Genomic DNA, 17568 nt, shown 5'->3' with positions numbered 1-17568 from the left:
ACTTTCTTCCATTTCTCTCTTTCTGTGTGTGTGTGTGTGTGTGTGTGTGTGTGTGTGTGTGTGTGTGTGTGTGTGTGTGTGTGTGTGTGTGTGTGTGTGTGTGTGTGTGTGTGTGTGTGTGTGTGTGTGTGTGCGCGCGCGTGTGTGCGTGCGTGTGTGTGTGTGTGTGTCTGCATGCCACTTCCCCTATGCCTTCCAGTCTCCACACAGCTGAATTTGCTATTGCTTTGTTCATATATGGATGCTAATGTGTTCCCTTTATGTTCCCTCTCTCTCTCTCTCTCTCTCTCTCTCTCTCTCTCTCTCTCTCTCTCTCTCTCTCTCTCTCTCTCACTCTCACTACTCTCTCACTCTGTTTTTTTCAATGTTTCTCTTATTGAGGTTCTGACAGTTCACATTTGTTGTAGCATACAATTTGTGTGGGACCGCTCATTTGTTTAGCAGCTTGACTACCTTAATCATAACAAGGCCATTATGTTAGACAATAAGAAAATGTAGTCAAATAAAATAGACAAACACAAGTACACCACCGGTTATTCCAGGTTACCAGAGTGTTTTTTCCTTTTTTACATACTGTTCAATAAAGTACTGTACATTGAAGCTCAGTCTAGAGGGGTCCACTGCATCCAAGACTGGCTGCCATACCCTTGTGAACCCTTCCATGTTATCACGGAGGATATAAGTCAGTTTTTCCAGTGGTACCACGCTCATTACCTCCTTATACCAATCATCAGTGTAGGAATGTCCTTATGGAGTCTTCTTGCTATATGTAAGAGTATTCCGATCAATTTAGCGTTGTGACTGTTACTTGCACTGGATCGTTTTTAAATGTACTCCTCCCTGCTTCCCTCTGTCTTTAGTTAGTCTCTCTGTCACAATCATATTTTGCTCTCTTTCGTACTACACAACGTTACAACACTTATCTCCCTCACTCACGCACATGAACAACACACCAGTCTAAGCAGCAACACGTGACAAAAGACCACACCAACCAGAACATTTAATTATATCACTTTCTTGCTCCCTCTCTCTATCTCTCTCACTCTCTCTCACAAATACATGCGCATGCACGCACGCATTCAGTCACACATGCATGCATGCACGCACGCACGCACGCACGCACGCACGCACGCACGCACGCACACACACACACACACACACACACACACACACACACAATCTTGTTCATTTTACTCCACATGGCTCCTGCTTCTGCACAGTGAATGCTAATTTGTAGACTACACAGCTGCCCCTCCCCTATAGTATGTGTCTGACTTAAATTAATTCTGCCTCGTTGTTTTTACTGGAGGACTGTAGAAGTATTCACCAACCAAAACCACAGAGTAGAAGACGGATTATTTTACTAATGCAACAAGCTGGCAGTATACGCCTCCCTTTGTCTATTTTCTCTGTTGAGAGAAGGATTTGATGTGATTTGATCCAAGGCCAGCAAGGGTAAATGGTCGGAGTGGCAAGCATTTAGGAAGACAGGTGTGTGTGCATGCATGCGTGTGGGGCCGTTTTTGAGAGACTGAGAGATACATACCGTCTATCATCCAAACAAAAGTTCATGGGGCAGATTTTAATTCACGACGACATGGTCTTGGGCCATAGTCCTTTGAGCCAGTTATTTTTGTTGGAGGAAAGTAAAGGCGTTCTCCATACATAACCACAGCAAGATTACATTTATTTTTAGCCCTGGACTGGCCCTCCGAGACTCCCTGGTAGCAGTCAGCATGATTTAACCAGGGAAATATTGACCAGCTGGAAAATGTACAGGAACCATTTAAAAGAACAGAGCTAGGGAGTTCTGACAGTTTCATTGCTCCACTAATGCTCTTTCATTGTGGGGTGAGGTGGGTGTATGTGTGTGTAATATGTGGATTTGTAAAAGGCTCTTTATATGTGAATGGGAGTCTGCAGTTCATTGGTGTGTGTGTGTGTGTGTGTGTGTGTGTGTGTGTGTGTGTGTGTGTGTGTGTGTGTGTGTGTGTGTGTGTGTGTGTGTGTGTGTGTGTGTGTGTGTGTGTGTGTGTGTGTGTGTGTGTGTGTGTGTGTGTGTGTGTGTGTGTGTGTGTGTGTGTGTGCGTGCGTGCGTGCGTGCGTGCGTGCGTGCGTGCGTGCGTGCGTGCGTGCGTGCGTGCGTGCGTGCGTGCGTGCGTGCGTGCGTGCGTGCGTGCGTGCGTGCGTGCGTGCGTGCGTGCGTGCGTGCGTGCGTGCGTGCGTGCGTGCGTGCGTGCGTGCGTGCGTGCGTGCGTGCGTGCATACGTGCCGTGCGTGCACTTGCACTTGCACTTGCACTTGCACTTGCACTTGCGTGCATACGTGCCGTGCGTACACACTTGCATGACTGTGTAAATGTGTGTGTTTGACAGGCTACAGTAGCTTCCCTCTGTTCTTTCTGTAGATGCAACAAATCATCTGTGGTTCTCAAACTTTTTCATGTGAAGGACCCCCAAACTGATATGAATTTTGTTGCAAAACCCCCCCATCTCAAAACTATTTTGTGCCAGGGATTTAAAAGAAATAGCAGATTTACAAGCTATGAGCTTGTACATCTGCTATTTTTGAATAGCCAAAGTATACAATAATGGTTAAAGTGGTTAAAAATTATTGAACATGAATGAACATTTGACAAAATATTGCAGATCTAAAAGGTCACAACGTAATGCGCTGTGAGCATTTAGATCAGCTATTTCCAGCTAAGAGGTTTGGTGTAGAGGGGGGGAAAAAAGGGGCCCAGGTATGTATATAGAGTTTAAGTGGTCTTTAAATGTCTCTTAAGAGGACAGAGTGAGCTGAATGACTAAAATAGGGGTATCAAGATGGGGGGATGGACATATGACAGGGCTCTAAAGATCAAGTGGGTGTGTTGCACATGGACTTTGAAGTCGTCTCATGTCATATTTTTGTTCTTTTCTGAGCCTCGGCTTGCTGCAGAGCATCCATTTGCTGAAGTCAAAGCCTCCCATGTGCTGTCTTTATACCCTGGCTGCATTTCCAGCTCCACATAACCCCCCATGTTCACTCTCTCTACCCTCTGTGGAGAGATCAGAATACACAGCCCAGTGCACACAGCCCACGTTGATTTAATTCCACTGTGTGTGTGCGTGCGTGCGCGCGCATGTGTGCGTGCATGTGGAGATGAATGGATCTGCCCGTTAATGGAGGCGTCAGGGCTGATAGAAATGCTAACACTGACTTGGATATTTTCCTATCTTATTTCATTTGGAATGTAGGACAGAGGAGGGCGTAGAGTAGAACAGTTTTGTCAGAATGCTGGCAAGGAGCAGCTAACTGGCTATCATTGCTTTCGGTATGTCTGTTAGCATAACAAACTTTAACCACTTCAACCCTCTCTACTCTGTAAACTTGGCCTGGGGTCGGCTCTGCTCTTTTTTCCCCTCTACACTAAATCTCTTTGCCGAAAATAGCAGATCTACAAGCTCACAATGCGCCGGGAACGCGACATATTGTGAGCTGGTAGATCTTTTATTTTCGCCGAATGTTAGCCCCACAAGAAGAACACTAGGTTGCAAGTGTTTAACAATAGTTTAATTTCTCTTCCTCCTCTCTCCTCCCTTCTATCCCTCTCTCCTATCTCCTTGTCCCCCCTCCCCTCCTCTACAACAGGCACCCTGTGGAACCTGTCGTCCTATGAGCCCCTGAAGATGGTCATCATAAATCACGGCCTGCAGACCATGACCAACGAGGTCATCATCCCCCACTCAGGCTGGGAGCACGAGCCCAACGAGGACTCCAAGCCGCGGGACGCAGAGTGGACAACTGTATTCAAGAACACCTCGGGCTGCCTCAGGTACTGGAGCCACTCGCAGTGGTGGTGACAACATTAGATGGTTCTGCTACCAACAAAGTATACATGGTCATACTGTACTGGAGTACAAATATAGCAATACTACTACTAATAATACACTGTATTTACATAGCACCTTTCTTAACAGGGTTACAACTGTACAACACATTTTAGAAGGGTTTCATAAGACAGCAACAACAAAATTTGCAATCACAAACAAGGTTTGATGCACCAAATTATTGACAAAGACAGACAATATTTTACAATAAAAGTACTACATTTGGTGCTGATTAGGTGAATAAGCAGAGCCCCTGGCTGTGTGTCTTCCGCTAGTGTAATGGTTTTGCTTAACATAAATGCTCAATTACATTGAGTGCAGCTGCTTTTGTAGACATTATTCAGGCTTCTTAAACATTTCCTCGGCAGAACTTGCCTCTTGCTGGTTGCAACGAGCTTTCAAAGTACTATAGTAGTACTAGATAGCATGACCATGACCTTTCTCTCCAACTGGAGATCATGAAAGAGATTGGATACAGTAGATGTTAATTTGTGGCAAAACATGATGTGTTAAAGAGTTTGTGAGGAACAAGACCAAGCTAACATTTTTAAGATATGCTATTATATTTTCAAAACAATGATGGCAACACAATGGAAAGAATACAAAGAGGGATGAAACCAATTTTTTTTGCATTGAGTTTTTTTTACCTTTAGTTCTTGTTGGGGTATTGGCTAAGTACATTTGGATATACTTGGAATTTGTCCTCTGCATTTAAACCATCCTAACTTACTGTAGGAGCAATGGGCAACTTTTGAACAATGCCTGGGGCTCAGTTGAGGTTCAATGTCTTACTCAAGGACACTTTGACATTAAGCCAGGAGGGAGAAGCTGGGGATCGAACTGGTTACATTCTAGTTCCCATACAGTCACTCTACTGGGCCCTCTCCCACCCTCTTAAAACTAACTAAGCCAAATATGGTCTCATCTGCTTGAATTAGGAATGAACATTCTGCGTTGAGGTCAATGGGCAATGTTATCTGCGAGCTCATTATTTCATATCCTTGAATTAGTAATTAACATTCTTCATTAAAGTCATTGGGTAATGTTAGCTACGAGCTAATGGGTTCATCTAATTGAAGTCACAGAACGACTTTGATGGGGTAATATTTTGTTAAGTAGACCACAGGTTTTGTGACATTATTTGGATCCTCTGCAAAAACAGAACCACTGATGCATTTGCTTTGTTTGGAATGTGTGCAGCTCCCAGTATTGTTTTGTTTGTTAATCTAAAGGTAATTGTCTGGCATGGTGTTGTGGCAGGTCTCCAGACAGACTACCTAACTCCTTTGCTTTCCTGACACACACATCCGTTCAGCCTGGCACTGCTGGGGACAAAGAAACCTTTAGTTTAGCCTCCAGGCAGAGATAATAGCTGTATTGTACTTTTAACTTTAACACACACACACACACACACACACACACACACACACACACACACACACACACACACACACACACACACACACACACACACACACACACACACACACACACACACACACACACACACACACACACACACACTTCGTGAATTCGTAAATGCATTCCCAGATTGCCTGCACGTCTGCACAAACGCATACTGTATATATTTGCTGTCAGATACACAAACACGTATGCTATTACACATCCACACAGCCCAAAACACACACACACACACACACACACACACACACACACACACACACACACACACACACACACACACACACACACACACACACACACACACACACAGTGGCGATAACAGCCGGTGAGGTTGTGATGGAGTGTGTAACCCAGTCTCAGTCTCTTTGTGTCTAGACTGAACCTGTTAGACTGCAGTAAAGCACAGCCCTGCTACCAAACACTGTCACTTTGACCTGCAATCTGTATACCTCACACACACTGTACCGTCACTGTTGGGCGGAAACCCTTTTATGTCCAAAACCGTTCCTTTTTTATCATTATTTTAAAAATAGTGAAAATTTTGTAGATCAGCTGTTTTCACTCCTTTTGTGTGACACTCTAGAAGTCTAGAACGACGAAGTAGGGCATTAATCTGCGAAACAAAAGTTGAAAACAATGGAGATAAGAGGTTTCCGCCCGACGGCATTCTTCTTTATTATTTTAAACGTTTAAACGTTTACTAGAGGAACCAGGCTATAGGGATGGGGATGTGTCTTTATTGCTGCTGGTGGTTAAAAACAAAAGTGTGTGTGAGTGAGGGTGTGTGCGAGCATGGTGACATTATATCCATTGGACCAATTAGACGTCCTGTTGTCATTCTGTCTGTGTCTCAAGATGACAGGTGTGTGTGTGTGTGTGTGTGTGTGTGTGTGTGTGTGTGTGTGTGTGTGTGTGTGTGTGTGTGTGTGTGTGTGTGTGTGTGTGTGTGTGTGTGTGTGTGTGTGTGTGTGTGTGTGTGTGTGTGTGGGGGGGGGTGTGTGTGTGTGTGTGTGTGTGTGTGTGTGTGTGTGTGCGCGCACGCACGCGTGTGTCTGAAATGCCATGCGTACGATTGCACCTGTGTGTGTCTACTCGTGAATGTGTGTACGCGTACATGTACGTGTGTGTTGTCCCTGTCTATCAGACTAGCACCGGCAAATTCATCACACCTAATACGGCATATCACACAATTCCATTTCTCATGTGTCATAGTATATCCGTCTCTCCATCTCTCCGCATCGCTCCCATTCTCTCTCCTGGATGCAGCCCGCGCTGCTGCTGTCTCCATGGCAACTGTAACCAACCATTTGGTTGCCTAGTAAGCTGGCAGGAGAGAGGCCGGAGGAAGGAAGCGCTGATGCCAGGGAAATTCTGTTTACTCACCCGCCACACACACACTGCTCAGAGCTCAATATATATATACACACACACTTAGTTTTATAGTAATGGACCGTTCTGTCGATAGGGGGGCGTGTCACATTTGTTTAGAGAGAGAGAGAGAGAGAGTGCGTGTGCGCATCTTTGCGCGTCCTGGGATTCAGGGTGTAAGACTTACCCATTGGATGGGTCTGTGTCTGGCTGATTAAATCCATTTACTTTCCATAATTGTATTAGTTTTCTTCATTAGTGTGTGTGTGTGTGTGTGTGTGTGTGTGTGTGTGTGTGTGGGGGTGTGTGTGTGTGTGTGTGTGTGTGTGTGTGTGCGTGCGTGCGTGCGCGTGCGCGTGCGCGTGCGTGCGTGTGTGTGTGTGTGTGTGTGTCTCTAGTGGTACCCATATGGTTCCATGGTGTTACCATTGACCTTGGGGTGGATTAGGGTGGATGATGGGGAGTGATGCCAGGGGTCAAGAGAGACTCCACCGTCCACCCATCTATATCTCCATCAGTAACCTCCATCCATCACAGTCATCTCTCTTTCCCTCTCTCCATCTCCCCATCCCTCTCATCTATCTTCTACACTTCAGTATATACTGTATGCATCTGCCGATCTCTCCATCCCTTTCCATCTCTCTGATCTATATACTGTATATATGCATCTCGCCATCTGTCCATCTCTCTCATCTATCTCTGCATCTCTCTCCTTCTCTCTATTTCTCTTATCTCTATCTATCCATCCCTTTCCATCTCTCTCCATCTAACTATCTCTCCATCTCTCCATCTTTCCATCTCTCTCCATCTCTCATCTCTCTCTGTCTATCCATTTCTCCATCTGTCTTTATTGTGATTTAGCTGTTTTGTACATTAAATACTTTACTTACGGTAGTATGGCACTGGTGAGATAAAAATACAGAGGTATTTTAAATGAAATAGGACTTAGGAAGAAGAAAAAACACTAACCAATGGACATTTTTAAAAACGATGAAGTGTAAAAGAGTGTAAACTATAAAAGTGTGCTCCTCAAAGCACTTATCTACACCAAGCTGGGCTACCTAGCCAGGATCGTGGGTTGCGTGCGTGAGCGCGCACGCGCACGCCTGTGTGTGTGTGCATGTGTGTGTGTTTGCACGTGACCGTTTCTCCATCCATCTGGTCATCTGTCTCCATCAGAAGTTGCTGTTCTGCTCTGCTGTACTTCCTGCAGACTGTTGGGTTGTTCACACATGGTACCAAGTGACCTTCACGCCCACACACACCTAATAGAAGCCCAGATTCAATAGACACACACTCACTGTTTGTGCACAAACAGATACAGAGAGGGTCACAAAGAAACATATGCATTAATGCAACACACACAAAACCCAAAGGCGAGGTGTGTGTATGTGTGTGTGTGTGTGTGTGTGTGTGTGTGTGTGTGTGTGTGTGTGTGTGTGTGTGTGTGTGTGTATCTGTTTGTGTACAGTAGATAAAATAACATCGAGGTGTATGTCTGTTTGTGTACAGTAGATAAGATATCATCGATGTGTATATCTGTGTGTCTGTGTGTGTGTAGATAAGATAACACTGTCAGCAGAAACCTTGTATCTCCACATTTCTACTTTTTATGCCTATACTGTGTCGTACAAGACAGTCATGTGAAAGTAGCAAAAATAGTTGATCTATATGCTCACAATGGGATGTGACGCGTTGTGAGCATGTACTGTCGCTATTTTATAATTCTTTTTAAAGTGAAAGGGGTTAAGTTTGTCTGTTAGCTTTTTAAACTAGAGGTTCGGGCCACTACGCAGCCCCTCACGCCTACGTCGCACCACCGATCCGACATATATGGAGAATTCTGATGTTATCAGTATGCCCATATATGGGCATATGACAGGGTTATGTCTGAGTCATAGTGACGGGCCGCCGACCGGCCCTCCCAATGGCCAATTTTAATATAAGGATATTGAACCTTTGAAAAGTATTAACAAGTGCTTGTGACTAAATAAAAACGTCATTGGGTACATTTCTAAAGTAACCATTTAAAGACATTTTTAATACTGCAAGAAAAAATAAATAAGACTATTACAGTGTCAAAAGTAATCAACAAACTATACAATAGAAAATGGTCAAACATTGGCCATAATTGTTAAATAGTTCCTGAGAAAGAGGCAACTAGTGTGAAAATAGCTGATCTACAGTGTGTGCGTGTGCGTGTGCTTGTGCTTGTGCTTGTGCTTGTGCTTGTGCTTGTGCTTGTGCGTGTGCGTGTGCGCGCGCGTGCGCGTGCGTGTGTGTGTGTGTTTGCGTGCGTGCCAGTCCCTGATAGAACAGAGACCCTGCTGCCTGCACCCCTCCTCCTCACCTGCACCCCTCCCCACCCTGACAGCTCACAGCTCCTCCCGACTGTAGGAAATTGAAACAGCTGACAATAGAACCACCTGTCTGTCTGTCTGGAACTAAACACACCGCATCTGTCAAATAAAACCATGTCCATCGCCGCTCTGTACAGTGTGTGCATGTGTGTGTGTGTGTGTGTGTGCGTGTGCATGTGTGTGTGCGTTTCTGTCTCCGTCTGAAGACGGATGGATTGTTTTATGAGAGGGTGTGCCAGGACTCAGACGTCTGGCGCTGTCCGGCTGCTCTGTGGTGTAGATTAGTTTTAATTAGCATACTGTGTGTAGAATGGACCCAGCGCACAGTATCTTACGCACCGAACAAGATAATGAGGGGGAATGAACGAGGTGTGCGCCCGCGCGCGCGTGTGTGTGTGTGTGCGTGTGTGTGTGTGTGTGTGTGTGTGTGTGTGTGAGTGCGGGTGCGGGTGTGTGTTTGTGGGTGGGTGGATACAAGTTGATTGCGCACAACATGTCAAATTGAGCACAAAATTGGTGTCCCCCATTTAGATTTTATTACCGTTTCATAAAGTAGGTTTCATAGGGGTATGTTTAAGGTAAGGGTTGCAAACAGTCTGCTTATGCTTCCTTCACAAAAAGCTAAATGAGGAAACTAGAATCCAATGGAGGACATTTAGCTTATTCTCAGTTTTATTTGCTATTGTATCTGTCCTCATAAATACATAGTACATACATAGTATAATGCAAATCATATGCATATTTATAGCGAACATGTATGTACAGTACTGTACAGTAGTATATGTATATGTATCTGTATCTTACTGCATCCAATCAAAGTCAGTGCTAGCAAGGGCTTGGCCAGTTGCTTGTATTATGTTATTCTCATCATATCTATATTAGATTATACAGATTTTGGATATCGTAATGTAGTATGTAGTGTACTACTTTTAAAAATAGCTAAAATAATAGATTTACAGTACAATCTCACAATGCTTGTAGATCAGACATTTTAGGTTTTTTTTGTTTTTTACATTCTAAAGAAAATGTATATTATAGTTACAACACGATTTCTTTGCCACAATATCGATATCGAGGTATTTGGTAAAAAATATCCTGATATTTGTTTTTATCCACATCGCCCAGCCCTACCACTTGGTAAACATTCCGAGTAGAGTCCTTCTGTTCTGCTGAGGATGAGGCTGTGCTCTGAGCCCCGCCTCAGCAGAGAGGCCTGTCATCTGCAGGCATGTCTACTGATGCAACAGTGGAATCCAAGTTGACACACACAGCATTCTGCTGCTTTCACAACTGGTTTCTGAGCATCTGTACACTGTCAACATTAGTCTATTATATGCCACTTCTGTGCTTACTGACTGTGTGTGTGTGTGTGTGTGTGTGTGTGTGTGTGTGTGTGTGTGCGTGTGCGTGTGCGTGTACGTGTGCGTGTGCGTGCGTGACTCTTCACAGAAATGTGAGCTCAGACGGGGCAGAGGCGAGGCGCAGGCTGAGAGAGTGCGAGGGATTGGTCGACGCCCTTCTCCATGCCCTCCAATCAGCAGTAGGGAAGAAAGACATGGACAACAAGGTATGATATGATGGTTCCCATGGACACGAACATTTAAAAGTAAAATACATTGCAATGGACGCTTTTCACAGTGGAAATTTTGATAAGTGAACACAAGCGAAGTTTAAAAAATTCTAACTTTGAAACATTGTGACATTTCCTGAAAATATTCGCCTGTAATCACATGCCCAAAATATGGATCCCATGTTGAAAGTGGTGAACTGTACAGGAGCTGACACAGTTAACACTTCATACTTGTACAGGTACAGGTGTATAGTGTGTTCAGAAATATGGAATATATCATCGTTCCCCACTTTGATTGAAACCCACCCACAATTAAAATGTTACTACCTTCAGCTGTGGATCAAAATGTCTACTTTGAACAGGGTCTACTCTATATTCTATATAGTATATAGAGAAATTTAATGTATCATTTGCTCCGTCATTTGCTTGACCCTCTGTATATATTGTAGTTGATAACATTTTCACTGACCGCCTATCTGCCCTACCAGTCAGTGGAGAACTGCGTGTGCATCATGAGAAACCTCTCATACCACGTCCACAAAGAGGTGCCGGGGGCAGATAAATTCCTGGACCCCTCAGCACTGCAGGCCCCGGGCTCCGCTGGGCCACAGAGGAAGAAAAAGGATGACGCTGGCTGCTTTGGAGGGAAGAAGGCCAAAGGTGAGGATGGTATTGGATGCACTCAACAAGAAAATTGCAATGGTTTTGTTCCAAAATGTGAAACATTGTATACTGACAAAACTACAGCTCGAAAGCAAAGACAAGTAACAGTATGCCAGTGAATAACTGCAGAGAGGGAAGAGAAAGACACATAGAAAATAGAAGACTTTTGTTCTTTAAATATCCTTTGTTTGAACAAAGCTAGACATTATTCCTATAAAAACAGCCAAGTTAAATTCTCAGGGTTGTTTAAGGAGAACGGGAAATGAAAAAGTGGCTGATACAATGATGTCACTTTTACATTCCCATTTCCAATGGATCTGCTTTTTCTTTTATTAAGATATTGACTGTTGAACTTGAGATAATTATTTTTTTACCCTCAGAATGGATGTATTGAAAGTGGAATTTTAATTTGTATCTGATTTAATCCGTGTTAATAGCAGTTAAAAGCTGCACTTCTATTGGGTGGAAAGATCTCCTTCGAGTCTCTTATTCGGGTTAAGGGTTTTGTAAACCACATTAGTCTTTAATTACATCCTTTTAATCCTTTTAATCTAGCCGTGATATTTGCAGGAACTAGGAGGAATATGAGGTTAGAAAGAAGAGCATTTGTTAATAAAAGAATTGGTCACAGAGATTTCTCTTTCAATTCTCTAACACACCATTCAGTAACAGCCAATATCAGCCAATCAGGCAATTGTTTGCTTATTACAAGATTCAGACAGAAAACTAATGTTTGATAATGGATTATTCCAATTCCACAACATGGAATCCTGTTTGTGAGCATTCATTTGGCAAATCGCTGTACAATATCTGTTTTTTCACTATCTGCACTGTCTCGTGTTTCAATATTTGGTTTGCTGTTTCATTACAAAGCACTATTAAGATATCAGGCAACAAAAATGTTGCCTGATGTTGAATACTCCATATCCATTTATATGCAGACCGGTTCACAGTGACATAGCAGGTTGGGGGCAGTGTTCTGCACAAGGACACACAGCTGGGAATTATGCCCAAGACCTTGCTTTGTCTTAAGGCCATGTCACATCAAACAGACTCGCAAGAACTAATGGTGACTCATGGCAACTGATCAGATGGCTTTGTGTCACCTCGCGTCTCAGGTCAAAGTTATGCTGGAACACACCACAAAGACTACAGCTGATGGTCAGCTGATGGCAGACTTCTGTGCCTGCATGAGAGGAAGTAACTCTCCTTACCAGGAGGTGGCAATAATCTGTATAATGGCATATCTAGCAGAGCTAAACTCAAAGGAGAGATGACATGGGCTGTTTCTTTATACCAAGAACGCAAAGAACGGCCTTGCATATTTGGGAAGAATGTTATTAAGTTAACTTGGTGAGAGAACATTCTCTCAAGTTCAGGAGACCAGAGAAGTATCTTTCTAGTTGGAGACGGACTGGTGCTTGAATTCATGTAATTGGCTGCACACTCTAATCAGCTGTGTGTGTTTCAGTCAAATTGTCATTTTTCATAAATACAATGAAAACGTTTTTCTTAGTAGTGGCATGAAGCTGTTTGAAACTTAACTTTATGTTTTGAATAGCAGAAATCATGATACAAAGTGCACTAGAATACCAACAAAAAGGAGCACTGAGGGCAAAAAAAAAGGATTAATATTTATTATTATTCTTAAGGACTATTTCCAATGTGCCATCTTCATTAGCCCCTATCCTGAAGGATTGAATTGTATTTTGTTATTGTCTGAGGGCATCTGAAAGTTTTGTCCTACCCAGTTGTATTTCAAAGAAAAGAAAAAGGAACACTGGATTATTACACTTTTGAAGCAGAACAGAGGTATTAAACTCATTTTAGATTCACACTTATCATGCTGGTAATTAAAGACCAGGGAGGGAGTAAGCAAAGGCATAGACTATACTGTTTCAAATTCAATTTCAATGGGTTTATTATTGAGCATTCAATTTAAACCTCTCGCAGATACTATTGTGGATAGGCTACTGTATGACAACTATTGGCATTCAGATCGGTATTATTGAATTGCAGATTGGCTCAAAATACAGCTGGTTATCTTGCTATGTGTATTAAGTGCTTCTTTAATGTTGTCAATCAGCATTTTCATTCCACTCTGAATCCTGTTTATATGGTCTGGTTATGCTCAGAATACTAATTGAGAAAATGTCTTATGAAAACAACATGGGCGATTGTCAGCCACACACCAATGTCAGCCTTATTGTTTCAGGGCCTTTAGGAGAATGGTAGAGAATCTGTGACCTTTCTCTTAGGAGAAAGGAGCTCAAAGGTCAATATTGCACAGAGCTTAGCTTAGCTGTACATGAACACATAATACGTAGACAAAAGCCAGCTTAAAGTGAAACTGTGAACCCAACTGAACTGATCAGATAAGATGTCTGTTAAGATGTGGATGTCTCATGTGTGCTTCTCTAAAGGCCGCTTCAGATGGGGAGCGATTGACGCGGGCGTTCTCGGTTGGATCAGCGTCCCAACTAATCGCCCGCCTCTCATTGAAAATAGATTACTAGGCGCGTCAATCGCTCCCCGTCTGAAACGGCCTTAAGGCAGTGGTTCTCAAAGTGGGTCCAGGAACCGCAAGGGGGTCCCCACCAAAATAAGTTATAGCATAGTTATAGCAACCAAAAAATCTTGGAAAAAACATTTGAATATTTTTGAAACTTTTGAAAATTTTGGGTGGGGGTCCAGGGCCAAATACATTTAATTTGGCATGAAAAGGTTTGAGAACCACTGCTCTTTGGAATTGTAGCAGTACACTGCAAACCCTGTGCTAATTTAACTCTGAAAGAGTAAAAATGGACACACAGTCTTTCAGAGTTCAATTAACAGGGGTCCTTTTAACATTCTAAGAGCTAAATGAACACGCATGGTTTTACTTTGTAGCCACGTACACTACTCAGCGACAGCTGTGCCATTTGTCTGTGTTAGTGATCTCCTAATCAGCATCCTCCTCCCAGACAATTAGCTAAATAACACCGCTATCTCCCTGACGCACACCAATAATAGCCACAATTAATCAGCTAGCCAATGAGCCGAGACCATGCCACTCGGTGACCCTTGACCCTCAACATCACCGTGGGGGGTGTCGGTGGTTCAGAGGTCATGACAGCAAGAGAGTGTAGTGTAGGTGTGTGCAGATTTATAAACGTAGTAATTGGCCACCCGGCCACGCACGCACGCACACACTTTCACTGACTAATGAGATGTGTTTGTAAGTGTAGCTAGGCCCTGAAGGTGAGTGCTTTGAAGGAGAGAGACTAGAGAGGTTGAAAATAAAATGCCCCTGTGAAACAGTACAATGAAGCGGTACACAGTAAATGCTTGGCATTTTCAGAGTGCCATATTGACATCACAATGAGTCTCCACAGTCATTTGTTAACCTCTTGAACCATAGTGTCCCTATTCTAGGCATGTCATAATAGCCACATATTTAGTTGACAACAGGTGAACATTCACCAAAAATAGTAGATCTGCAAGCTGACAACACATTGCAACGCACTGCCTTGTCAGCATGTACTGTAGATCACCTATTTTTGGCTAAGAGATTTGGTGTCGAGAGGGAAAGAAAATTGGACTAACAGACTCCTGGGTGACCCTGGTAAACAAAGTATAGGGTTTAAGTGGTTAAATAACCTAGTTTCCCTTCAGCTAATGTCTACAATAAAGCCATTAACCACTTTAGACCTGGCATCCTTGTATTGAGTATACACATGTCATTGTTGCCATTATTCATGTAGGCCAACATTTTCAAAAATATTCAAAATATTTTGAATAGTGATTAAGTGGTTTAATACTGGCAACATAAGTTTCAGGGTCCAGAGCTTTGTGTCAACTAATGAACATAACTGGGAATCCTCAAAACAGCTTCAATAGCAACATCAATTCCATCCGCTAATATTACCGCTGCCATTGTTGTTTTGAATTGTCTTGCGTTGTTTAATTCCATCATCGCCTTCAAAGAACGCTGATTAGCCTGGTTGGAATTCCAACCGAGGAAACACACTCGACAACCATCAGACCCTGAGATCACAACATAGAATGTTTTAATGGGTGTGACTAGTAATTCCAGGGCTGGAGCCAGGCAACTATTTACATGCTTCTCAAACAATCATTTGTTGTGATTATTATTCTGTATGTGCATGACACTCTGCCTTGTCCTCCCTGTTCTGCTGACTGGCTGGGCAAAATGCAGGGGCTAAATACTGCGTCGGGCAAATTATTAATTTATTCGTTTATTTCGCTTTCTTTCTTTCATTCCTTCTTTTTATTTCTTTATTACTCTCTCCATTTGCCTCTGTCTTTCTGTCTCTCTCTCTCTCTCTCTCTCTCTCTCTCTCTCTCTCTCTCTCTCTCTCTCTCTCTTTCTCATGACTATACGACAGCCATCTCAGCCTCTTTCATCATTCTGCCAGTGGAACACCTGTGGAGTGCTAATGGATTCCTATGTCTACTCGCCTCCCATTTGAGTGCTTGTCTCCCATGTATCTCTCTCTATGCCCTTCCTCTCTTACTTACTTACTTACTTACTTACTTACCTACCTAAACCCACCCTTCCCTCTCATCCCCTCCTTTCTCTCTCTCTCTCTCTCTCTCTCTCTCTCTCTCTCTCTCTCTCTCTCTCTCTCTCTCTCTCTCTCTCTCTCTCTCTCTCTCTCTCTCTCTCTCTCTCTCTCTCTCTCTCTCTCTCTCTCTCTCTCTCTCTCTCTCTCTCTCTCTCTCTCTCTCCTGCTCTTGTTATCACCAAACTATTGCAAAATGTGAACTAATTCTCTCTCTCCGTATCTCCCTGTCTCCAGCCTGATAAAAGATGAATCCATTAGTTAAATATGTTGCATGCGAACAAAGTGAATACTGTGGGTATTCACTTTGTTCGCATGCACACACGCAAGCACACACACACACACACACACACACACACACACACACACACACACACACACACACCCCCCCACACACACACACACACACACACACACACACACACACACACACACACACACACACACACACACACACACACACACACACACACACACACACACACACACACACACACACACACACACACACACACACCTTTTTCACCAACCCTCTTCTCTTTTTCCCTGCTTGTGTTTTTGGCATTGCTGCTGCCTCCTTGGCTAACTATAGAGGAATGGTTTAATCAAGGTGAGTGTTTCTTTCTGTCTCACTCCTCTGCCCTTTAAGACACCTCGTCCTCCTCCTCTGCCACTTTATTCTCCCTGGCTCATAGCTGAAACACTTTGGGTGATAAAGTTGCACTTTAGATGTTGTGTTTCTGCCATCCATGTACAATCTTCATCTTACCTGTAGCAATGAATGTCATAGAATCCATTCCCAGTCTGCTAATTCATACGTCATCAAATAACCGTGTTCTACAACAAAAATGTAGCATTTTAAACTGGATGAACTTTCGTAGTTGTTTGTTGTTTAGTTGTTTTTGTTATACAACATGGTTGTTCGTTATGTATAAATTAGCCTGTAGTCATTCAGTCCTTCTTTAGACGGTTCATTTAGTGTAAGTAGAGTGAATGCACGATGACAATCAGGTAAGATAATGTGTCCACTGGGAACCTCTTTTCATAGCATTTGTGTCTTTTCCTCCTAATTAGTCATGAAAACACCTGCTCTGTTAGGTGTTGTCGTGACAGTGCTGAGAGATACAGTTTTTAGCAGTAAATTCAAGGCAGCAAATTGTACTGTCGCAGATGAACATACAGTATTTAAACGACAAAAGAGCACAGTTATCATTTAGAGATAAAAGCAGAATTTCTCCAAACAATCTTGATTAGCACCGTTGCTAAAACAAGAGGTTTCTGGTGAGCATATAAGTCATCTGGTATGCGGCTATAGACTAGAACTTGATTCAAGTTAGAAAAGCTCAAGTTATAGCCTGGACATTAGCATTGATGTATTGCCAATATCAGGTCCATAGGAGTTAGGTGTTAGTCAGATTTGGGATTGAAATTCAAGTTGTAGACTACATAGTTGTGTATGTGTGTGTGTGTATGTGTGTATTTAGGCAACACGTACTGTGCATGTACAGTAGCAATGGTAGAACTTCATCTTATTAATTTGTGTATTAACCTATGGAAAAACAACAATGGGACAATAATATTTAATTCATAGCTTATGAAAGTCATACTCTGTCATTATACACCCTTTGTGATGTTAAGCAGAAATGTTTGTGTTCTTAAAACAGTACTGTTGCACTTACAACACTTAAGCATAGGTTAATACACAGGTTAATACAGTGGAAGTCAACCAACACTTTTTTTCAGCT

General features: G+C 43.0%; 1 protein-coding gene across 5 annotated transcripts in view; it reads left to right on the top strand.

The window, feature by feature from the left end:
* arvcfb (ARVCF delta catenin family member b) overlaps positions 1-17568 on the top strand; it is a gene marked incomplete at its 5' end in the record, with an annotated part of 301150 nt that overhangs the window by 240092 nt on the left and 43490 nt on the right. For all 5 annotated transcript variants that reach the window (XM_080432834.1, XM_080432831.1, XM_080432832.1 and 2 more), the window contains 3 exons: positions 3634-3817; positions 10475-10592; positions 11084-11255. In XM_080432834.1, the coding sequence (XP_080288960.1) occupies positions 3634-3817; positions 10475-10592; positions 11084-11255 (474 nt within the window). The remainder of the gene's footprint in view (positions 1-3633; positions 3818-10474; positions 10593-11083; positions 11256-17568) is intronic.

This window comes from Gymnoscopelus braueri (genome assembly GCF_963280865.1).
Source record: "Gymnoscopelus braueri genome assembly, chromosome: 7".
Classification (NCBI taxonomy): Eukaryota; Metazoa; Chordata; class Actinopteri; order Myctophiformes; family Myctophidae; genus Gymnoscopelus; species Gymnoscopelus braueri.
This window is presented reverse-complemented; position numbering and strand designations above follow the sequence as displayed.